This window comes from Sus scrofa, chromosome 1 (genome assembly GCF_000003025.6).
Source record: "Sus scrofa isolate TJ Tabasco breed Duroc chromosome 1, Sscrofa11.1, whole genome shotgun sequence".
Classification (NCBI taxonomy): Eukaryota; Metazoa; Chordata; class Mammalia; order Artiodactyla; family Suidae; genus Sus; species Sus scrofa.
This window is the reverse complement of record NC_010443.5, coordinates 261,086,182-261,112,092: the sequence shown is the minus strand read 5'-3', so window position 1 is coordinate 261,112,092 and position 25,911 is coordinate 261,086,182. Positions and strand designations below refer to the sequence as shown.

General features: G+C 39.5%; 1 protein-coding gene across 2 annotated transcripts in view; it reads left to right on the top strand.

The window, feature by feature from the left end:
* Window positions 23,225-25,911, top strand: part of C5 (complement C5) — a 93,207-nt gene continuing 90,520 nt past the window's right edge. The window contains exon 1 of one of the 2 annotated variants that reach the window (XM_021083557.1): window positions 23,225-23,360. In XM_021083557.1, coding sequence (XP_020939216.1) covers window positions 23,296-23,360 — 65 coding nt within the window. In that variant the 5' untranslated portion in view covers window positions 23,225-23,295. 2 annotated transcript variants of the gene reach the window in all.

Here is a 25,911-nt window from a genome sequence, read left to right as displayed (position 1 = left end):
AAAATACTTCTTAATGAGCTGAAGCATATTTTAAATGCATAAAGAAAAATATTTAAAAGAACTCCATTCAGGAAAAGAATTTTTCCACTTTAATATAAAGTTCATATTCAAGATCCTAATTTGTCTTTCCCCTTAAACCTGGGCTTTCTTAACTTTATTTTTAACTTATGGCCCTCATATTATAGGGTTACTGATAATGTCAGATCACTTCGACTTGAACAGAGTGTCTAATAATGACAATTCTTTTCTTACAGTCAAAGTTAGAGTTTATTCATTGGGTGAAGACCGAAAGCCAGCACAAAGAGAAGTTACCTTAACTTTTATAGTGAGTGTGCCACTAATTTAAATGAAAATTTAACCTTGGCATTTTCATTATATGAATAAAGAATTTTCATTATTAAAAAACTAGTCAAATGTGGCATTAATTTATTCGTTATTAAATAATAGGCATTTGTTTAGCATCTATTGTGTATATAAACTGGTATCGTCTGTTATCCTGACTGACAATTTTTTTTTTTTGTCTTTTTAGGGCCATACCCTCAGCATATGGAAGTTCAGGCTAGGGGTCAAATTGGAGCTGCAGCTGGCAGCCTACACCGCAGCCTCAGCAATGCAAGGTCTGAGCCCCATCTGCAACCTATACCACAGCTTGTGGCAACGCTGGATCCTTAACCCACTGAGCGAGGCCAGGGATCAAACCCACATCCTCCTGGATACCAATCATGTTTGTTACTGCTGAGCCATGACGGGAACACCTAACTGACAATTTTTTGGTATAAATTTAATGTTAGTTGAAATACATTTCGATAGCCCCATTAAAGAACACCATTTGGTGACTCCATCCCCAAAATGGGGCAGTTAATTAGTTCATATCCTCTTGCTCTCTGTGAAGCTTTGGCAGATGTGGTGAAGGCTGTAGAAGTATAAATTGTGGTATCTCTGAGAAGTCCATGGCATGTGTCATATCATCATGACAACTTTATAGGATCAATATAATTATCTTTTTTTATAGGTGAAAAAACAAAGGGTTAGAGAAATTAAGTAACCACTGAGGTCACACTGACAATGATTAGCTGAATCAGGATTCAAATCTAACTCATATTTCTCCAAAATTTCAGCACTTAGCCTTTTGAGGGATTGTGGGCTGTTTCCCTCATAAGCATTTGAGTTAGAAGGGCAGAGAAGCACACCTAATACATAAACCAGGTAAGGGATGATGTAGGACCAATAGCTGACTAGCTCAAAGGGAAGGCAGAGCTGGAGGTGATTACTAAATTACTTGAGGGAATCACAAAAGGATGAGGGCAGGTACTGAGCTTGGTCTTAAAGGAAAGCACAGAGAGGGTTTGATAGAAACTGAACCATGGCACAGGTGATGTGTAGAAGGAGCAGAGGTGACCCTGAGTGACATGGCTATAGCAGACCAACCTCAAAACACTTCATGGAGGAACCGTTGCAGCTCTAATGGATTATTTTATATCTAGGGAATTGCAGAGGGGAGGACAGGCTCATGTGAACCTGCTATAGAGGGGTGAACCCCCAGACCCCATTATTCCCTTGTTAGAGTTCTTCATGGAGAAGAGACATTTACTATATCAGAGGCTGTTGCTGTGGCATATCCCAATGTGTTCAGGTTTGATCTTGAAGACATGGGGAGCCAAGGAAATCTTTGGGGCACGGTATTAGATGGGCCATGCCCAAAAGTGTTTGAAGAAGATTATCTCATAGGTCCTGTTAAGAAAGGAGGGAAGGGGAGTTCCTGCCGTGGCGCAGTGGTTAACGAATCCGACTAGGAACCATGAGGTTGCGGGTTCGGTCCCTCCCCTTGCTCAGTGGGTTAATGATCTGGCGTTGCCGTGAGCTGTGGTGTAGGTTGCAGACGCGGCTCGGATCCTGCGTTGCTGTGGCTCTGGCGTAGGCCAGTGGCTACAGCTCTGATTCGACCCCTAGCCTGGGAACCTCCATATGCCGCGGGAGCGGCCCAAAGAAATAGCAAAAAAAAGACAAAAAAAAAAAAAAAAAAAAAGAAAGGAGGGAGGTAGAGAAAGGCCCTGGTGGGGGGTTATTTAAGATATTTGAAATATTTAGCATACTAGTTATGTCTGTAGAAAATGTGCCTTCGTGCCTCAGAAATTAGTCTTTGTTAACAAGCCTGACCAGTTGACAATCATTGCCTCAAATCCACTTCACCATCACACATGTGCTTAGTTTCAACAAACTTCTTTAGAACTTGGTGCATTTTTTTTTTTTTTAGTATTTTATTTTATTCTTTTTTGTCTTTTTGTCTTTTTAGGGCCACACCCTCGGCATATGGAGATTCCCAGGCCAGGGGTCCAGTCGGAGCTGTAGCCGCCAGCCCACGCCACAGCCACAGTAATGCAGGATCTGAGCCGCGTCTGCAACTTAACACCACAGCTCACAGCAATGCCAGACCCTTAACCCACTGAGCGAGGCCAGGGATTGAACCTGGATCCTCGTGGATGCTAGTCAGGTTTGTTAACTGCCGAGCCACGACTGGAACTCCTAGAACTTAGTGAATATTTTTATAAGAACTATCAATTACATATTACTCTTATGTGTGATTTCTGTATTTAATATTCCAGTAAGCTCCCATGAAAAATGAACAGAAGAAACTATAGGTTAACTATTATTAAAATTAAGTATTTCCAAAATAAGTATATTTTGTAATTTTCTGACCACATCATCAGTTTTTAGGGCTGATGGGAAGGAGCACTGGCTTGGATTTCAGAGGGGGCATAGAGCATTCTCATTCTTAACCTGGACAAAGTGGTTGTGAGAACCTAGACAAGTCTCCCCATTTCTCTGTGTCTGACTCTTTTCACCCAGACTCATCTTTTGATGCATGGATGGAAAGCAGAGAGGTGTTTATAATTAGGAGAGAACAGCAAGCATATGTGAAAATTTGAAATATTTAACGTGCTAAAACCACAGCCACAGAATACCCTCTGATGCAATTAAACTCAGCTTTGGAATTGCTTTTTTTAATACTCTTGGCTGCTGTTCATATTTACAAAGTCTATGCTCTATCTTTTTGCCAGTACACTAGAGGGCAGTACACTGACACAGAATGAGGCGGCCAGAACAGTGAGACATTCACTTTGCCCTTGTACACTCAGCCCCTCACCACCTGCCCTGGTCACCCTGGAGCCAAGTCTTCCTTTTCTCGGAAGGGCAGCCTTCTCCCATTGGGTAATCAGCCTGTAGAGCAGTACATAATAAATCAGATTGTGAAACCCAGAATCACTTCTTATTTAGACATAAGGAAAAGACGAAGCCCTGTAAGCAGTCAAAAGTATTACTTGTGAATTATAGCTTCAAAGAGATGGGAAGTCTAAAACTTCCCTTTGTTCTTAATCTTTTTTTTGTAAGAAAGTTATTTTCTATAGCTAAAAACTAGAAGACATCTCTCCTATGTGAGAGTTTGAGATTGATGCTCCTATTTTGGACACTGAGTGGAAGAGAACTGCTAAATACAAGGTACAGAAGAAGCAAGACATTTTCAATTTAATTAACATTAATCAAACACTACTATATGAAAGACACTAGGGGAAAGGTTTACACAGATAAATAAGATTGGGGCTTATCCTTACAGAGCTCATACTTGGACGGTAACACACATGCTTTAATAAGGACATCACTACTGGAGCAGAGAGATAAGATTGATCCCTTATTGGAGGATAATGAGGCTTCCCAATGGTACTGATGGTTCTCATGATGAAGGGGAAGGATATCTGTTATTGATGTTGATCTCTCATAGTACCAAAGGTTTCCTTGCTTAAAATATAGCTACAGTTATAGTTTAAACTGTCTAATTTTTTTTTTTTTTTTGCTTAGGTTTATATTTGGTGAAACCACACTTCTTTATCTTAGTAGAACCAGAGAATTTCTTCATTGGCCATAAAAACTTTGAGGAATTCAAGATTACTATAAAAGCTAGGTAAGAAAATTATTATTTTCAGATTCATCAAAGTTGCCTGAATGGCAAACAGGTTTCATTTCAAGAGTGAAAATGAGTGACTGGTAGTGCTTGCCTGGAGTCCAATGTTGAGGAAGACTCTGAGGTTCAAGGTAAAAAATACCGTAATTAATAATACCTGCCGTAGGTGTAGGAAGTGCGTTCAAGGAAATTTGCCTGAAGTGTTTTTTTTTTTCTAACTCCAGTCTTATTGTTGTGTTATAATCCTGTAAACAAAGAATCGTAAAGGTTGAATATCATAGTGACTATTCAGGTGACCTCAACTGCTTAGGTATTAAAAGTATGATGTGAAAGCGTTCACTTCTTATTTGTGACCTAGTTAATATTAATTGACAATACAACTTCATTATCAAAAGCCATTTATGGAATTGACTGAACAGGCCTAGAAATCACACTTGGCAGACAAGCTAGGGGGACACTGGCTTGCCTATTTAAATAGAGAAAGTTCATGTTTTTCTTTGACTCAAAAGACAAATATGAGGCTAAACTGAAAATAACTTGCCTCTAGGACCTTGGGATGGAGGTGATGTTGTCCCTTTTGCTGAAAGCAGAATTGAGGAGCCATACTATGCTAGTCGTAAAAGAAGTGTGACTCCTCACAAGTAAGAGACCTGGGTTCTAAATCCAGTTCTCAACTAACTTTCCATGAACTTAAAAACTATGGGAAATTGAGCAAGTTCTTTTTATCCCCCTGGGATTCAATTTCCTCATTTGACAATAGGAATAAAAATACATACTACCTTATCTCTACATCTGCAGAATGCAAGGACAAAATGTAATACAGGATATGAACACTGTTTCAAGAGTAAAAAGCAAATTTCACATGGTTATATTGTATCGGTATCTCATTACTATAATTGCCTTATCAAAAAAGAGGGTAATTCTATTCTCTTTTAGCAGATATTCTTATAATAAGAATGTAACTGAGGCTAAAGTTTCTGTCCCCTTTGGGATAAGAGAAAATTTAAATGATGGTAGAAAAGAAATGATGCTTGAAGCAATGCAAAAAACAAAGGTAAGAAGAAGTCGGAGTTCCCGTTGTGGCGCAGTGGTTAACGAATCCGACTAGGAACCATGAGGTTGCGGGTTCGGTCCCTGCCCTTGCTCAGTGGGTTAATGATCTGGCGTTGCTGGGAGCTGTGGTGTAGGTCGCAGACAAGGCTCGGATCCCAAGTTGCTGTGGCTCTGGTGTAGGCTGGCGGCTACAACTCTGATTTGGCCCCTAGCCTGGGAACCTCCATGTGCGTGGAAGCGGCCCTAGAAAAGGCAAAAAGACAAAAGAAAGAAAGAAAGAAAGAAATATCTATGTATTTGAACATATTTTGTTCATTTAATAACTTTATAGGCTGTCATGTTGTGAGCAATGACTCAAGTTCCCACTTTCCTAAAACCTTTTGATTTGCTAAAGTGTTGAGGTAGGGGGCAAAAGTAGGTCTCATTACTGAGTCCTCTCCCAAGTTATGGGTAATAGTGCAAATCAGTACCATTTGTAAATTATTTTTAAGAATAATTATTTGATTTTTCACAAGTCATTATTTTCACTCAATAAGTGGGTTCCATAATAACAAATGACTTTTTTGCTACATTGAAAACTAGGCCTGGTACAGACTGCTAAAAAAGCTATGCAGTTTTGTAACCAGAGCACTAACAAGAGCAACAAAAGAGCAACAATCTGATAAAATTAAGGAGATGTTAAGTTCATTATTAAAAACAATAGAGTAAACACAGTACTTTATTTCTAAAAAGAAAAATGTAAAGATAGTTTTATGGAAGGTGATATGAGGCAGGGCTGCAGTGGCTGAGTTGTGAAGACAACAAAAGAGTGTATATATGTATGTGTGACTGGGTCACTTTGCTGTACAGTAGAAAATTGACAGAACACTGTAAACCAACTATAATGGAAAAAATTAAAATCATTAAAAAAAAAGACAGAAAAATGTACGAACATCTAGGGGAGCTGATAGTCAAATTGAGTCAAGATGAAAAATGTAAGGTAATGTACATCATATCATAATGCTATATTTCTCATCCCTTTGCTGGATTCAGCTGGGGAGTATACTGTGTGTTCAGCTACTATTATGTGGTAGCAGAAAATTTTCAATGCTGGGGAAAAAATGCATATGAATCATGGGATATATTGCTACCATTCCCTTATTTATCAGTGATTATGAACTAAGTAATATTAGGGCCTACTCGAGTAGCAGAACAGACTATACCTAAAAAAAAGTGTTGTGGGTACATAATATTTTTATCATAGTGCCTTAAAAGAAATTACTCTAGGGGTAACAGAAGTTACTCTATATTCTGTTTTCTCTGTTGTTTTTGTCGTTTGTTTTTAAGTGCATGAAATATGAACATGACTGGATACTTGATGATATTAAAATTTTATTGTTTTGGGAATTCCTGTTGTGGCACAGCAGAAGCAAATCTGACTAGAATCCATGAAGATGCGGGTTTGATCACTGGCCCAGCTTGATGGGTTAAGCATCTGGCCTTGCTATGAGCTGTGGTGTAGGTCACAGATGTGGCTTGAATCCCACGTTGCTGTGGCTGTGACATAAGCCAGCAGCTGTAGCTCTGATTTGACCTCTAGCCTGCGAACTTCCATATGCTGCAGGCATGGTCCTAAAAAGAAAAAAAAAAAAAAAAAGTTTTGGGTGTGGGGTTTTTGGTTTTTTTTTATTTTTTATTTTTTGTTTTTACAGCTGCCGGCCTATGCCACAGGCACAGCAACTTGGGATCCAAACCACATCTGCAACCTACACCATAGCTCATGGCAATGCCGGATCCCCAACCCAAGGCCAGAGATTGAACCCATAACTTCACAGATACTAGTTGAATTCGTTTCTGCTGCGCCATAATGGAAATTCCAGGATGGGGTTTTTTAAAAAGAAAGTTGTCTTAGAGATATAAACTGAAATATTTATAGATGAAATAATATAATGCTGGGATTTCATGCAAAATAACCCAGGAGTTCTAAGTGAGGTATAGAGAAAACAAAACTGCATGAGCTGATAATCACGGAAGCTGGGTAATGGGTATATAGGAGTTCATTATACCATTCTTTGTACTTTTTGATAAATTTGAAATTTTCTTTAACAAAAAAGTTTTTTGTTTGTTTGTTTTTGTCTTTTTGCCATTTCTTGGGTCACTCCCATGGCATATGGAGGTTCCCAGGCTAGGGGTCTAACCGGAGCTGTAGCTGCCAGCCTACACCAGAGCCACAGCAACGTGGTATCCGAGCCGAGTCTGCAACCTATACCACAGCTCACGGCAACGCCAGATCCTTAACCCACTGAGCAAGGCAGGGATCGAACCTGCAACCTCATGGTTCCTAGTCGGATTCGTTAAGCACTGCGCCATGATGGGAACTCCAGTTTGTTTGTTTTTAATAGCCATACCGAAGCATATGGAAGTCCTTCCACAGCTGCGGCAACGCCAGATCCTTTAACCCACTGTGCCATGTTGGGAATGGAACCCACACCTCCTCAGCTACCCGAGCTGCTGTAGTCAGATTCTTAACCCACTGTGCCACAGTGGGAACTCCAAGAGGGTGTTTTAAAAAAAAAAACTTTCAAATAATCACAGGAAGTATGGCCATTATTTGAATGTTCAAGACAAAGATATGTCCCCCACATACCCCCGGCTCACCCTCTCATAACTCTCATGGCTTCATCCACCTCTGTACACACTCTTTCCTCCCATTACCTTGCCTTATCTTTTTTACAATATTATCAATTCCTGATACCTTATATATTTGTTTAGGTTCCCCGACAAGAGGAAAGATTTTGGCTATTTTGTTTGCTATTGTTATCTGAATTGGCTAGAACAGGGCTGGCCCATGGTAGACTCTCAAAATATTAATTAATTAGGGAAATAAGTGTCACTAAGTAGAACTTTCAAGAAGAGAGAAATATAAGGAAAGCAAGGAACTCTATTGTATTTTTCTTTCCCCCCAAAAAATGTAAGAATCTAGAGAAGGTGAACACTCTGGAAGCCCCCTAACATGCGTCTCTGAACTGTCACCTCTTGCAGGTCTGTGTGTGGCTGATGTGCTGCAGTTGCAGGTATACAGCGATGATTTCCTGGCTATAAACAATGTTACAAGCATCAATTAAAAGGGTCGTCTCCAACATGAAAACCCCAGGAACTTGAGTGAGTAAATGTATGGCACTAAAATCAATGGCTGAGAAATCTAATGGTAAAGCTCTGCACATGATTCATTTCACTTTGATGCAGCATGCCCTGAGCACTTAGAATGGGAAAGGCATTGAGTCTGGGAGGGCTTGGGTGAGGGAGAAGAAAGACACAAAAACTCACATTGCCTGTGACTAATGTTTCATTAAGAAGCTGAATGGAGATTTCGGTGAGATAAGTTCATGTTTTTTGTTGGGAATGGTGGGAGATGAGAAAATCTTCCTTGAGTAAATCCATAGAAACACAAAGCAGGCTGGTGTTTGCCAGTGGTGCAGGTGGAGTGGGATGTGTATGGAGTACCTGCTTAATGGGTAAGAGGATTTATCTTAGAGCAATGAAAATATTTTGGAAGTAGATAAAAGTGGAAGTTGTACAACATTGTCAAGGTACTAAATATCACTGAATCGTTCACTTTGAAACGGCTAATTTTAGGTTAGTGAATTTCATCAAAAAAGGAAGACATGCTAATGTCGGCGGCAAGGAGTGCAAGGCCTGCCTCTGTAGAAATAGGAAGTTGGCAGATAAAATCATCAGTGAGTCGATGGCAAAGCTAAAACTAGAACCTTGGTCTTTCGATTTCCAGGCCTGTGTTCTTTTACTACCAAAAAAAAAAAAAAAAAAAGTTACAGATGCTGTGGACAAACAAATAGATCTTAAGTTAATTGTGCTAAGCATTGCAGTGTATTAATCATGAATGTGTAATCCAAGAGTTCAGGAATTAAAATCCCAAATTCCAGTCTTGAATGCTCATGTAGTTAACACCAGTTTATCTCTCAGAGCCCCACTTAGAGCCATTTTCTAAGAGAATCTTCCATGGGCCCCAAGCCTAAGCTCTGATAGAACTGTTACTTTTCTTCCAATTATTTATGTAATTTATCATTACACACTCACAACTATGCTTATTTACTTATGTCTGTCTCTCCTCTGAGGACTTACTCAAGGTCAGATTCTGTCCTAAACTTTTTATAAGAATAGATTTATCACAGTGCCTATTGCGGCTCAGCAAAAACAAATCTGACTAGTATCCATGAGGATGCGAGTTCAATCCCTGGCCTTTCTCAGTGGTTTAAGGATCTGGCATTGCTCTGAGCTGTGGTGTAGGTTGCAGGTGTGGCTCAGATCTGGTGTTTCTGTGGCTGTGGTGTAGCCAGAATCTGTAGCTCTGATTCAACCCCTTGCTGGGAACTTCAATATGCCTCACCTGTGGCCCTAAAAAACAAAAAATTAATTTATCTAATTCTCACCACAACCCAATGAAGTGGGTATTTTATTTGCCCCCATGTTATAAATAGAAAACCTGAAGCACAAAGCAATTAAGTAATTTACCTAAGATCAAACAGCTAGCCACAGTGTCAGGACCCAGTCTAACACCCTGATTCCTGAGCCCACATACTGAAGCTCCTGAGAGCAGTGACTGCATTTACTTCCTCAGGACCTGGTACACACTGAATATCTGTCAAATAAATGCATGATTTAGACTCTAGCTCAAGGATTGCTCATACTCGGCTATGTGGCCCTGAGCAAGTCACTTGACCTCTCTAAATTCAACGTTTATCTTAGTCTCCATGTTTAGAGTTATAAAAACCAAATAAGATTAAGGATGTGAAAAAAACTTGAACAAAAATGAATTTTTATGTAATACAAATGTAGAGGATGACAAGTATGTTTCATAAATTTATTCTTTTAAATACTTTTAAAGACATTTGTTGGAGTTCTCTTGGGGCACAGTGAATTGGGGATCCAGAGTTGTCACTGCAGCAACTATAGCAGCTTGGCCACCGCTGTGGTATGTGTTTGATCCCTGGCCTGGGAACTTCCATATGCCATGGGGCAGGGCCAAAAATAAATAAATGACTCATTTGTTGAATACATATTAGCAGAAATTTTCACTTTTTTCCTCTAAAATCAAGGTCTTAAACTGGAATATTTAAATATATTTCTTGGGAGTTCCCATCATGGCTCAGTGGTGATGAACCTGACTAGTATCCACGAGGCTGGCCCAGTGAATTAAGGATCCGGCATTGCTGTAACCTGTGGTGTGGGCCAGTAGCTACAACTCTGATTTGACCCCTCGCCTGGGAACTTCCATATGCCTCAGGTGTGGCCCTAAAAAGACTATATGTATATTTTTTCTTTATAAATTATGCCTTCTACTAAAAGAGAATACTATTTCCAAAAATAATAATCTTTGGTAGTTCTGCTAGAATTCAACATCATGTTTCTGAGCATTCAGTCCTCAATATTCATGAGTATCACCTGCAAAGGATGAAAACATCGTGCTAGAGACTGCTATCTAATGCAGCCTTAAATATTTCTTTCCTCCTTTTTATCAAAACCTGAATTTTAGCTGGCCACATTGCTGCCCAGTTTCCCTTGAATTAGGGTACAACCAAGTCCAAGTCTTCCAAGGAAATAGGACTTCCAGGAAGGCTGCTCAAAAGAAGTTGATTCAACAGAAGTGGGTCTCTTTTTTTGCCTCTTTTTTGCAGTCTTCAACTCAGAAACAATGGTTGGAGCTCCACAGCCATCTTGGAGCATGAGGTAACACTGAAGATGGAAGCTGCCAGATAAAACAATATGATAACAGCCCCTCCTTTTAAGATATGTGGAACTGCCATTCCAGCCTTGGACTTCTTTTATGTGTGAAAAAAAAGAATGTTTATCTCATTTAAGCAACAGCCTAATATCTGTTATATGTTGCAGAACCTAATTCTAATTACTATGAACCATTTTCCTTCACTGGCCTTGTCTTTTTCCCTCATCATAATATTCATCATAGTTTGGTGTAACTGTTTGATGATCTATCTTCAGTGCTAGACTCAAGATCTTTGATGTCTTGTCTAGTTCTCTGTTGCTGCTCTACCTCTAGATCAGTGTCTGGCACAGTTTAAGTGCTCATTAAACATTTGAATGAATGATTGCTGGGGCACCGAAATCTCAATTCCTTAACTTTTTTTTCCCTTCCTTCTCTCTTTATATCTCATTCCAGCTGCCAAACTTCATCTGATTGAACCATCCTTTATCTCTCTCTATCCCTAAAAATAGTCCAGCCATCTTTCCACCTCATCTCAGCATCTCAACTCCCCCCTCCCCCACCCCCAGCAACATTCCTATCCCTTTCCATCACAGCCATCATCCCTAAGCCAGGGATGGCTGGATGTGCTCTGCCATCACAACGGTTGAGGACCTGACTCTTAAAAGAAGGCTGGAGATCTGGGATGCCAATGTGGACTTTCTCTCCAAGCATACTTGAAGCTAGATCCTACTTAGTTCCTGGGGCTGGGATTTCAAGGCCCCTGAAGGAATTCCAAGAAGAAATTCAGTGCCTAAATTAGGACCTTAGAGCCTTTAAGATGTCCCTTAGTTGTGGCCTGGGCCAAGGCCTGGTGCACATGGCAGAATTCACCCTCTGCCTTGCCCACATCCTGTGGTCTCGGCCCAAAGTCCATCTCCAGGATCAGGCACAGTAGCTACTCAAATGAGGAAGCCTTCCCAGGCAAGTAAAGAGGTGTCCATCTCAAGCTGCTTTGCTTCCTCTTCTGAGAAAAGAAGAGGTGTCTTTAAGAGCCCCTACCCTCACCCCATATATGTACCCCAAGGTATATATACCTTAATTCTAATCTTTGGATCTCTGTTCCTTCCTTGGTCTGGTAAATCTAATACCCTATTCTATTTTTTTCCAGAGTCTTTTTTTTTAAGTATAGTAAATACACATAATATAATGCTTACATTTGAACTATTCACAAACGTGCAACTCAGTGACATTCATATTCACAATGTTGTGTAACCATTACCAACATTTATACCCCAAACTTTTTCTTCATCCACAACAAAAACCCTGTACCCATGATAATGACTCTCATTCCTTGTCCATTTCTTGATCAGAGACCCTGCCTCCATTGTAGCTGTCCCCTGGCCTCAGCCTTGTAGCAGGTCCTACCAGTTGGCAGATAGACCTCCTTGATTGGACCTCCTACCTGGCCTTCTGAGGAATATACCCCAGGATTGCCCTGCCTCTTGTAAAAATGCTTTATTGGACTCGTGGTACTTGTTCCTTGCTTCTCTGGCCTCACCCCTTTTTGAAAGTACTGTATAGATGCAGGCTGCCAAAATGAATGCTCCCTGAACATCGAGAGGTTAAGATGTCTGTCCTACCCTTGGGAACTGACCTACTTTTAAGTTATAATCTCTGCCAGTCTATACATCTGCTGAAAATAACTAGGCTGTTCTATCCTTCTGACAGTCATGTTCTTCCAAGCACTTCTTTCTACCTCCTCATCATTCTCCTCCCAGGTTTTACTTCCTTTACCCCTTCCCATTCTCTTATACCTCAGTCTTTTATCGTCTTTAGGAACTTCTCTAACCCTTCTAGAGCCAAGGCCAGCAGTTCAATGTTGCCTATTATGTAGCCCCTGAAAACTTTCTCATCTTCTTGGCATTCTTTGTCACTCTGCCAATGCCTTGCCCTGTGTTATTTGAGTTGACTCCATGTGACGTGTTAAGGGACTTGCCCTGGAGTCAGATATGAGCTCTTTGCTCACTTAGCTACTCCAGAGCTGGCTTTGTGAGCATGCAGCAGGGCTCAGCACTTAGAAGGGCCCCACACTTACTTTAGTGCTCTTTTGTTGCTATCTTGAAATTATTAATAATTTTATCTTTGAACTTGTGTTTTTATTTATTTTAAAAAATGTTTTTGGCTGTTCCTGTGGCGTGTGGAAATTCTCAGGCCAGGAATCAAACCTATACCACAGCAGTGACCTGAGCTACTGCAGTGACAACACTGGATCTTTAACCCATTGGGCCACAGGGGAAATCCTAAACTTGTGTTTTATAAGCAAAGTCTGATGGGACAATGGAACATGCACGTGAATTAGAGGAGATGGCTGTGATAATGTATTCGTGCAAGTTCCTGTGCCCAATGCACTTTGGAACTTCCTGAACCAAATTTATAAAGCTTACTTTCCCCTTCTTTTTCAGCTGCACCCACAGTATATGTAAGTTTTCAGGCCAGAGATCAAATCCAAGCTGAAGCATGGCTTATGACACAATTGCAGCAATGCTGGATCCTTAACCCACTGCACCACAGCATTTTAAAAGCTAGTGGAGATGGGGGGGGGGTAGTGTGGTCTCAGGGTAAATGATCAGCTCGTGCACAATTCTGATTGGCTGATGGTGAGGTTACAGGGCAATGTCACAGGAGTTACCATGATCAGTCCTTAGGCTCCAGGAGGCCTGGGGCTTTATATGCTCATGTTCATCGAGTTGTTAATATCTTCCATTTGGTTGAGGGGTGGTGATTTTCACATTTGTAAAACTACTCAGGAAATGCACATCAGATACTGTTACCTAGGTACTTCAGAGAGGAGCTAAAGCAGAGGATATGGGGGAAGGGCCTGCCCCAGGGAGACTCCACAGGATCCTGCTCCATTATACGTGGGCCCACCATCCCTTGCTGCCCCCTTCCCATGGAGCATTCACAATACCCAATGAATACAGGATTCCAGGGGAACCACCATGTGCAGAAGTTTATTGAAACTCCAAGTGAGTACAAAGTATGTCGTGCCTACAACTGAGCAAGCAGGGATGCTGACAACACCCTAGAGGCCACATTTTCCATTGGAACCAGGACTTGTTCTGAATGCAGAAAGATGGCAATGACATTCAAAGCAACATAAATGACCAAGGAATCTCATCATATTCTCTCTTGTTCCTGTTCTTAGGTGGAGAATTGGACATGACTTGCTAGGCACCACCAAAACTCTAATCAGACTTATAGTCTAGAAGGCTAATCCCTCCCCCAACAATGAACTAACTGCCTTGGAGTTAGCAGTCATTTGTCACTGGATGTTTCTTTACAATTTACCTCTATCTCCTACCCAAAATCATTCCTAAAGAGATTGCCTCCCACTTCCCCTTGAATACTGACTTAGCCCAAGAACAAGAACAAGAACAAACCTGTGCTACCCCTTTTTCTATATAACTAACTTCTCTCTAAGGAGCAGAGAGCCTGAGTTCTCTCTCAGTGCTTCTGGCCAATCTGTTGGTCAATAAAACTCCAAGTTAAAGTCTCAGTGCTCGAAGTCTTGGCACTCTGGCGTCCTGCCTCGTCTTTGATTTTCTGCTCTAACACCTGTTGCTATACTGAATTAGCCAACCACTTACATTAAATATGACATAAAGAAAAGGGAAAGATAGATTAACCCATAGTTCCTTTTCCTTTCAGGGTTTTCTTATTCATCAATAAGCAAGGTAGAAAGTGTTGGTAGAATACACACACATCAAGAAGTAAAATAAAAACAGTTGAGTTAGTTCTGTGCAGCATTTCCACTGTTCTTATAAGAATGAAGTATAGATGCATACATGCGCTATGAAATACCAATTGTGTGATTTTGGTGATTCTACATATGAAATAAATGCTCTTATATTTGCATTTAAAACTACCATTGCAAGAATTCCCATTGTGGCTCAGCAGGTTAAGAACCTGACATATTGCTGTACAGTGGGAAAATTAAAAAAAAAAAAAAAAAAGAACCTGACATAATGTCCGTGAGGATGTGAGTTCAATCCCTGGCCTCACTCAGTGGGTTAAGGATCTGGCATCACAGCAAGCTGTGGCATAGGTTGCAGATGCTCGGGTCCCGAGTTGCTATGGCTGTGGTGTAGATAAGTAGAGGCAGCTCCAATTCAACCCCTAGCCCAGGAATTTCCATGTGTCATACATGTGGCCCTAAAAAGAAAAGCAAAAAACTAGCATTGCAAAATATAAAGATGAATGGCAAAATTCATGCCATTAATTTAAAATTTTAATTTCCCTTTACTTGGAATGACATTAAATAAAAATTAAAACAAACAAGTACCATGGCAAGTTGAGGGAGAGACCACAGGAGAAGGGAAAAGGCCTTGTAGTTTAATACCTTAAACAGCACTTTTTTTTTTTTTTTTTTTTTTTGTCTCTTTAGGGCTGCACCCATGGCATATGGAAGTTCCCAGGCTAGGGGTTGAATTGGAGCTGTAGTTGCAGGCCAACACCACTGTCACAGCAATGCAGGATCTGAGCCATGTCTGTGACCTACCCCACAGTTCACAGCAACACTGGGTCCTTAACCCACTGAGCAGGGCCACGAATCTAACCTGCATCCTCATGGATACTAGTCGCATTCTTTACCGCTGAACCACAATGGGAACTCCTTTTCTTGTTTTTCAAACAAGCTGCCCTACATTTTCATATTGCCCTGGGAGCCTCAAATTGTATAGCTGGTCCTGGTTACCTCTTTCTGAGTGATTCTAACCTGTCTGATTTGCTTGCTTCCTTCCTTCCTTTTAACCCTTTCCAATAATCAGTTTCTTTGTAAAATGAGGATGATACCAAATCATGCCAACCAAGTCAAGTGGCTTCTCTTGTTGAGCAATTATTTTGTTCATTTCTTACCTAACTTTCATGGAAATGTCCAGGAAGCAGTCTGTGAATTTTATGGATAAATGATGGAAATTTTATATGAAGTTGGGGGTGGCAGACTAAGCCTTTGAGAGGTTTGGCAGTGATGGGGTGGTGGTGGGGAAATCCATTGAAAAGGGTTTTTTTTTCATATTTGCTTTTTTTCTATTAATGGATACTTCTGCATGTTTGCAGGCAGAAAGAAATGAATTGGTAAAGCAGGAGAGATAAGAGGCTAGAAAGTATGATCATTAGAACTCCTTACATGTTTATATGATGTTCTGTGTTCAGGGGTATCATATTTTAGCATTCCTGTGAAGAAGCCAAGGCAGGTGTTGTTATCTCTGGGAATTGAAGAAGCTAATTCTCAGAAGAGGCATAAAATAGGTAGTCAGGGTTTACCTTGGAAAGGTGTCACAGGTTAGCACTGGCCGTCAGCAACGATTATTCCAGCCTGCTTGGGATGCTAAAAGTTGCTACCAGCAGGTGGCACTTCAAGCAGACCTCTGAGCTCACTGTTCCTTGAGAACATTAAAGTGCACTTGCAAATTTAAGGGTTTTTTGGAATTGAAATATAGTTGATTTACAATATTGTGTTAATTTCAGGTGTACAGTGTTGTGATTCAGTATTTTTGCAGATTATACTCCATTATAGGTTATTACAGAGATATAGGTATAATTCCTTCTGCTATACAGTATATCCTTTTTTTTTTTTCTTTTTTCTTTTTGCCATTTCTCGGGCCGCTCTCGCAGCATATGGAGGTTCCCAGGCTAGGGGTCGAATCAGAGCTGTAGCCACCGGCCTACACCAGAGCCACAACAACGCAGGATCCGAGCTGAGTCTGCAACCTACACCACAGCTCACGGCAACGCCAGATCCTTAACCCACTGAGCAAGGGCAGGGACCGAACCCGCAACCTCATGGTTCCTAGTCGGATTCGTTAACCACTGCGCCACGACAGGAACTCCCCTACAGTATATCCTTATTGCTTATCTATTTTATGTATAATAGTTTAGGCCCATATGGAAAGGAACCAAGGCCTCCTGCTCAGAATCATGTGAGTGAGCCACAGTGGAGATAAATCCTCTAGCCCTAGTCATGCCTTTAGGTGACTGCAGCCCCAGCTAAAAATTTGACTGCAAAATCATGAGAGAACCTGTCAAAATTACCCAGTTACGCCATTCTGCTCATTCCTGCTCAATAAAACTGTGAAGATAATTGTTTATTTGAAGCCACCAAGTTTTGGGGTAATTGATTACACAGAAATAGTTCTTATACACTAGCGTAGCTGGTTTTGTTTGTTTGTTTGTTTAAAAAAAAAAAACAACTCTCATGAAAGCTCCTTGCATTCGCTACCACCCCTGATGGGCAACTGCTCATTAGGAATGGCTTAGCTAGATAATTTTGGCTTGGGTTCGTTCATGAGCAGTCAAGTTGTTAGCTAAGGCTGCAGGCACTGATAGGTGTCATCAGGATTGAGGGATTTACCTCCACTGTGGCTGACTCACATGGCTCTGGGCAGGAGGCATCCGTTCCTTTCCACATGGGCGTCTCCATAGGTTTCTTGAGTGTCCTTACTACATGGTGGCTGGCTTCCCCCAGAGCAGGCAGTTACAGAGAGAACAAGGTGGGAAGGGCCATGTCTTGTATGACCTAACCTCACAGTCACACACCTTTGCATTTGTTTTTTGTTTTATTTTATTTTTTATTTTTTTATTTTTTTGTCTTTTGTCTTGTTGTTGTTGTTGTTGCTATTTCTTGGGCCGCTCCCGCGGCATATGGAGGTTCCCAGGCTAGGGGTTGAATCGGAGCTGTAGCCACCGGCCTACGCCAGAGCCACAGCAACGTGGGATCCGAGCCTTGTCTGCAACCTACACCACAGCTCACGGCAACGCCGGATCGTTAACCCACTGAGCAAGGGCAGGGACCGAACCCACAACCTCATGGTTCCTAGTCGGGTTCGTTAACCACTGCGCCACGACGGGAACTCCCGACACCTTTGCATTTGTATATTCTATTGGTCAAATGGATACAGTGTAAGAAGGGACCACACAAACCATGAATACCAGGAAGGTAAGGACATTGGAGGCTATCTTGGAGACTGGCTACCACATCCAGCCATTAGATAGGTGGATGAGTATGGATGAGTTATGAGCATTAGATAAAAGAACTTAAGTAAGTAAGATTGTCTGAAAAAATATGGGACAGTGAAGCCAAAGGCGGAGGAGCGGGCAGGGAGCAGGGTGGTTTAATGGGCTAAGCCTCATTCTTAGAAGGTCTAGTGTATAGGAAAAATAGCTTCAGTAAGGTTATAAAATGGAGAGATAAAGGGAGAGTGGGCACCTTCTTTTATTTTGTTTCTTTTTGTTTCCTCTGAAGAAATGTGCTTTCCTGCATTCCATCACAAGCAGCTGGTTTTCTCTTTTGGCTTTATTATTTTCTACTTCCTCCACATTCTTTCCTCAGAAATCATCCCCTATTCCATTACTAACTTAAGAACCTGTAGTGGCTTTTTGGGACATGCTATCCCAACCCCCTAGTCTGATGATTGAACAAAAATAGTTTGAACAACGGATTTCCTCATCTTTCTTCAGTTACCATTTGGGACTTAAATACAAAATTATTCACCCTTGGGTTTGAACTACTGTGTTCCCTATAACATGGCTTATCCAGTTTTTCTTGGCTCTCCCCTCCTCTTGCCTTTTCAGGTAATCTCCGCAGTCTGCCATCTACCTGGTTGCCTCTCCAGCCGGTCTCAACTCGACACCCTCTGAGGAAGAGAGGCTCAGCCGTAAGTGAGAGTGGTGCTTCGTTAATGTCTCACCTGTTCCCATCTTGTACCTTTGAACCTTCACATAGAATGTACAGCGGTATCTAAATAATAATTGAAATGTGTGGACCAGATAATAAATTCTTACAGTGTTTATAAAATGGAGAATAAATCACAGACAAAATAGTTGGAGATGGTGTCAAAGAGAAGGTAAGACTGTGCACAGCCTGCTATCGTTCCCTTCTTTTTTTTTGTCTTTTTGCCATTTCTTGGGCCTCCCCTAGCCTGGAGGTTCCCAGGCTAGGGGTCGAATCAGAGCTGTAGCCACCGGCCTACACCACAGCCACAGCAATGCCAGATCCTTAACCCACTGAGCGAGGCCAGGGATCGAACCCGCAACCTCATGGTTCCTAGTCAGATTCATTAATCACTGAGCCACGACGGGAACACCCATTCCCTTCTTTTTCCTATTGATTCCAATGCAGCCAAATCGCCATCTCTACAAATTACTAGACGTGTTCCCTGAGGCAAATCAGCATATTTCCCTGAGCCTCAGCTTATTCATTGGTTACCTAAGGTTAGAGACAGTTTATGTAATTTAATTATTATAATACCTGTCATCAGAGGCTAATAACTGTTATTATTTGGATGAGCTCTTTAAAGGTTGAGAATGTGTCCTCCATGTCTGGATCTTGTAGAGAACCCGGTAAAATGCAGTAGAGTTTGTAGGTTTTATTGAGATAGTGAATTAACATTTATGGCCTTTTTTTTTAATCACTAGACCTATTCCGGGGAAGTGAGAAAAATACTTCAGACAATATCCTTTGTCACAGAGAGAGGAGAATCCTTTTGAGCATAGACCTTTTACAACTTATGAGATAAAGTAGGAGGGAGCACATAATCTACTAATGGCAATCAATGCCATGAACAAGAAAAAAAAACCAAATGTCTTCGACAAAGCGTTCTGGTTCATGGGAGCCTTTTTGTGCTCTTTCGTTAAGTCAGAACATCAGACTCTCAGGAGATAGCAATTAGATGGACTCTTAAGAGGTCAGTCCTCAAATCCCAGACCTTTAGTTGACAGCAAACAAACAAATCAGAAAGGAAGTTGGGGCACAATTCTGCTGGGCTGAATGATAAAGGGATTCTTCCATCCCGAGAGCCATGAGACTGTTAGTGTTATGTTCTAACTGCTCCCAGGAGGGTAGAACTGTATTAAATACAGATTGATATGATCCAAAGCACATATGTTTTTTTAGAAGTAGAAGATCATGACTATGTCTTAAAACAGTAGTAATAGGGAGTTCCCACTGAGACTTAAGAACCCATTTAGTGCCTGTGCGGATGCGAGTTCAATCCCTGGCCTTGCTCAGTGGGTCAAAGGATCCGGCATTGCCGTGAGCGGTGGTGTAGATCACAGACGTGGCTAGGATCTGGCATTGCTGTGGCTATGGCTTAGGCCAGCAGCTACAGCTCTGATTCAGCCCCTAGCCTGGGAAATTCCATATGCTTCAGATGTGGCCCCAAAAAGAAAGGAAAAAAAGTAGTAAATAATAGTGACTGTTTTCAGGTTCATGCTGTGTGCCAAGGACTTTATATACGTGTCATTTCATTCTCCTATCAGTGCTGTGAGGTATTATTGCTTTGATTTTATAGATGAAAAAAGTGAATCTCAAAGAGTTTTAAGTTGTCAAAAATTATATAGCTAGGTAGAGCCAGGATTTAAATTCAAGTCTGCCTCCTGCAGACCATATTTTTTTTCTAGTGAAATAGTTCAAACTTTTAGAAAAGTACAGTGACTGACTTATCTAACTCCAGTATAACCGCCACTAAACTTTACTGAATTATTTGGAAGATATTGCTACACTAGCTTCAGATGTTCCTTTAAAACAAAAGGTAATGGATACAGTGGAAGCACGTACCTCTTTCCTGCCCCAAACTTCTTCCCTTCGCAGACATAACTACTATTTTGATTTAGTATTTACCTTTCACAATCTATGTTTTTGTCATTATTGCTGGTTTAAAAATCTATAGGTAATGACATTGCTGTGTATATTTTTAAACTTGCATAACTATAAATATTAGGTTTTTTCTGTCATTCTGCAAATTGGTTTTACCAGCCAGCATTCCATTCCATGGTATGAATATAATGTATTTATCACTTTTCTGTTGTTTTAGGTTCCTGCCAAATTTTTGCTATTACAAATAGTGCTACAAAGAGCATTCCTGTACTAGCATCTAAGCAAATATATGAAAGTGTTCTGGCGTATATAACTACAGCATCCATTTCCCATTACCCACTGTCAGGTTTCCTACAGTCTGTGGTGAATTCCTGATTCAGTTGTTGGTATATCAGGGTCTTAGATGTGGGATACAGGTATAGGATTGTGGAGAAAAAAAGAGGCTGACTTTTCCTTTGGCCTCATCAACTGAAAACTAATTTCAAACTGGCCTTGGGGATGTTGGAAGAGGGAAATAACAGGAATGGACCGAGTGAAACAGGAACACCTGAAAGAGGTAGTTTCGTGTTCTAAGTTAATGGTTTTTCAACCATGTGTCCAGGGATCCCAGGGTTCCCATAGAGCCTCCTCAAGGCCACCTGCGGGTGCCCACGGCAGAGAGCTGGGCCACTTACTCTGTTCACATGGAGCTCCTCTAGCTAGTTTCCACATTGGACTTCCCTGTAAGACTTTGTTTCAAAAAACCTTTTGTAGCTAAATGCTTTTTAAATTGATTTAAATATATAGAAAGGCAAGTAACTAGTGAGAGGCTTTTACTTAAAAAGATTTCCCAACTGGACATAGTTCACATCCAAGATTCCCTTTCTCACCGGTGTTATGGGCGAGCACTTCAGAAGACTCTGCAGTAACTGTGGCAGTAACCCATATATAACCTATGTTGCCAAAGACACACAAAATTGAAGGTATAAATAGGTTATTAATAATAATAATAATAGTATTTGGTTGACTGTTTATTACCCTACTAGGAGTGCTTTCATGTCATGGCGACTTCAGAAAATAATATTAAGTAGTGCAGCTACTTGGCTGCAGTGAAGAAGGGGAGCATTGAGGCTGGAGAATCAAGCAGGACCCAGATCAGGAGGGGCATTGTTAACTAAGTGAAGTCATTTAGGCTAGATCCTGAGAGTGGAAGTAAGGTAGCATTAGCAGGAGGGTCAGATGATCACCAGTTTCTGCCAGGCCCGGATTCTTCTCTTTTAAAAATGGAGTATTTGCATAAAAACCCAAGAGTCCTCCAAATGTCAACACTTTAATATGTAAAGATCCATCTTTGAGCTATGTTTAGAAGGCAGATAAAGAATTTTTAGTGAAACGCAATTGAGAATCTATAAACTATTGAACTTCAGTTCATTGAGAACCTTTGAGGTCCACCGTTTTTAAAATGTTTTCCATGAAAGAAACATGCCGATGGTTTGCAAATATCACTTATCAATATTAATTTCATAATACAAGCAAATTTCCTTAACTTCAAATACAAATATTTATGGTAATTCTAGTGTTCTCGCTTTCTCTTAAAGATCTTTTCCCGAAAGTGATGGCATAAGTACTTTGTTTGTTTTAACTTGCCCCATCTTTCACAACCTAGTTAATTATTTTACAGATTTCTTTCGGAAATAAATGGGTCAGACAATAGTGGCAGATTTTTGCCATTTCAATAACATATACAAGAAACACTGTTGGTGAAATTTATATGTCAGATTTTCCCTCTTGCACCTTTTCTCCCCAGTGAATTCAGTATGAAAGTTTTTGTAAAATAGAACCTTATTCATTTCAAAAGAAGGATTGCTAATGTGGCCAGAAAACATCTGAATTACAGAAAAATATTTAGAAAAATCTGTTTTACTACTTTAAAATAGAGTACTCATTATATACTAAGCTGGAAGTTAGTGCTAGTAAAAGAAAGGTAAACTTTATAATGAACATAAAGCATTATAAAAATCTTAATAAAATTTTTATTTTATTCTAAATTGATTACTAGACTAATTTGTCATAGGAAGCTTATTTTTCTTGAGCTCTTGTATTAAAATAATTAACAACCTCACTGAAAAGTATAACGTAAGTTTATGTTTTAGAAAAGAAAGATTCTGTGCCTGAATGAATGCAAATTTTGAATTTATGGTATTTGAATTAATAGATATTGCAAGATATCCATTTCCTAGTAAAAACTAAAGTATTTGATTGGTTGTTTATTTCCTGGAGATTGATGTTTCCTCAGCATGACGTTTTCATTGCCAGTCACAATCTTTTCTCTACCTAATGTCAGTCTCTTCACCAGACTGGGATGGACCAAGAAATTATTCCATTGACTTCCTTTTCAGGTCCACCTTATTCTTCAGCCATTTCCATTGCCAGTGACACTACCCTTTTGGGTCTTCTGCAGAAAAACCATCTCATGAGCCCTGTCTAAACCAAGCCCATTCTAAAATCACCTCAGTTTGAAATTGAATCCGGGTGTATCTTCATCAGTATCAGAGTGGATGTACCAGAGGCTTGCTCACAGATTGTAAAACATCAGAGCCATTACCTGGTCAAGAAACAAAAGGCCAAAGACAATGCAACTTAATGATTTCTAACTTTGAGCCATTCACTGCTTTGCCAAACTCCCATGTAAGAATCCTTTTATTTGTATTAATCAAAATAAATTCCCTAGTGTAAATCCCTAAAAAATATCTCCCTATAAAATATCTTCTACTTTTATACCTGGGCATCGAAGAGTATTTCGGTTCCAATTTTACTTTTCCTACTTAGAAGTCCCTCTTTTTGACATTAATCATTAACTAGTAAACCAACTTACCGAAATTCCTCAAGCTCAGTTTATATAAAAGGAAAGTAACTGCAGGAGGGTTATATTCATGGTTTATCACTACCTCCAGCATGGGCCTGTGGGGCATACTTTGTTTTTTAATCTTCCTGGGGAAAACCTGGGGCCAGGAACAAACGTAAGTAAAAGAACCCATCTTCATCAATGCACCTTAGCAATGTGATGAGTGAAAAAGGAAATTCAACAGATTGTGTTAATTTGTAAATAATTTTCTACTTCTGGGAACACTGAATAGTCTCATCTCTGAATAAGAAAGTTGTGGAAGCATTTTGATTTGATGAATGGCTAACAACATGACAGTTTTAGGGGATTGTTATTTATTAAAAATTTGCATAAGTTATTCTTTAAATTCCTCTTCCAAAAAGCACAAACTAAATTCAAGATAATAAACTTTCTTGGCGTTTATTGCTGATTTCTATTTGGTGCAAAATTTTCTTTGTGTTTTCTGTGTATTGAACATAGTAAGGAAAAGTTACTTGTGGGTCAATTTGTTACTGTGCTTTAAAAATCTATTGTTGTAATCACTTCTAAATTTATGAGCTTCACATACATTAGTGTTATTATTGAAATAATTTGTGTTTTAAACTATGTCTTAAAGATATTGATCTCATACCTAGAAATAACATTTTAGAATTGAAATATAACTGAAGAGTATCTAATCAAACCTACTCATTTCACATGTGAGGATAAATGTAGAGAGAAGTAACTTGCCAAAGGTTTTACCACTAAGAGAAACAGAAGTAGGACTTGTGTTAAAGACTCCTCTTTACTAATTCATTATTTTTCCATTTCATCATAAATGTGCATATGTAGATATGTAAAATACATTATGAATGTATTCTTAGTATGTCATAAATTTATAGCACACTCCCACTCTTACTCTGATTTTCTCACAAAACCACAATCACCTCATTACATAGATAGTTTTTTATTACTTCTTGTTTTTTAATAAAGCTACAAACATTTATTTTTAATATATTATTGATATAGATATAAATATTAAATATAGATACAGAGGAAATAAAGTTCCAGTGAACTTAAGTTGTTGTACCTTTGAAAGACAGCCGACTAAAGTTCAGAGAGATTGGGTTAAATGACTTCAAATTAGTGATAGAACTAGGACGAGAACCTGGGTCCTACGATAGTGAATTTTTTCTACTACACTGTACTGGCCCTTAATAAGCATTTTCTCTCTTTCTCTATGAAAGTGAGTAGTGTACTGTTTATAACATGGAACCAATACATTTGATTGATTCAACAAAAACTTATTGAGCATCTACCATGTGATAGGTATTGAGGATGTAGTAGATGATAGAGAGCTTGCATTCAAGTGAGAGAAGAAAATGATGAATAAACCAATGAATTAATGAACAAAATAAATAAGTAAATAAGCCCAGGTAGTTATTGGCACCATGAAGAAAAAAATAAATTAGAATAAGAAGATAAAGAAATGATGGGGCACTATTTAAAAGTATGGACAGGGAAGATTCTCATGCAAATATCTGGAGAAAGAGGCCAGAGAAGCATTCATGCCTCTCTTTGAGTTCAGTGGACATAACCTCTGCAACTATTGAAAGAAAACATGAAAAGTATGAAATTCCTTATACAGTAGATTGTGCTACTGATAAATCAGTAAAGACTCAAATCTGTATGAACAGGTGGTTCCAGAGTTGCTTTTAGGAACTTGTAAACATTGACTATTTTATGTACTATATAGACAGTCAAAATTAAAACAATACTAAACTGAAAAATGGAAAACTTCTAGTAATATTGAAATTAAAATAGCCTTTTTCTTTTCTAGATTTCTCCAATTGCAAAACTTTTGGTAAATTCAGTGTAGCCTAGCAAAAGTGTTACTTGAGGAAACAGGCTGGTCAGGTTCAATTCCTAGTTCTATGACTTAATAGCTGTGTTACCTAGGGCAAGTTAATTATCAGTTTCCTCATCTATAAAATTGGGGTAATAATAAGACTTTCCTCATAGAGTTGTTGAGTGGGTTTATATATGTATGAAGTGCTTAAAATAGCACCTGGCACTGAGTAAGTTTTCAGTAAAAGTTCTTTATTATCATCAAAGCTGAACTTTTCTCATTTTCTGCTCTTCCTGGGTAAGCACATGGGGAATTGAGATGCTGGTTAGAAGACTGGAGATTCTTTCTCCCACTTTTGCAATTTTCCTGTAAATGGTTCCAAATTAGTTTTCATGTAGGAGAATTTCCAGTTGCTTTAAAATATTAAATTACTTCCAAATTAATTTCATTGTTACTTGCTGATTTTAAAAGTTTTTTTAAATGTCAGAATGTTAACAGGAGCCTGCAATAATTCTGCCAAGTGGGGTGGCCAGTGCCCTCCAGGCCTCTTTGGCCACTTAAATTACTCAATCCCCTTTTGGATTGAAACACACTTCTTTTTCTATTCATAACATATGTAGCTCTCACTGTTCCAACTAGATACTTTTGTGATATATAATTAATAACCTAGTTCATATATGTAAGTTTTCTTTTAATAAAACAATGAAAATTCACACATTTAAAGATTTCTATTTCAAAAACATAATAGATTTATTTCTTTTCTTTATAAATCACGTGAAAAATAGAGTTCCCTTTGTGGCCCAGTGAGTTAAGAACCCAATGTAGTGTCTGTGAGAATATGGATTTGATCCCTGGCCTT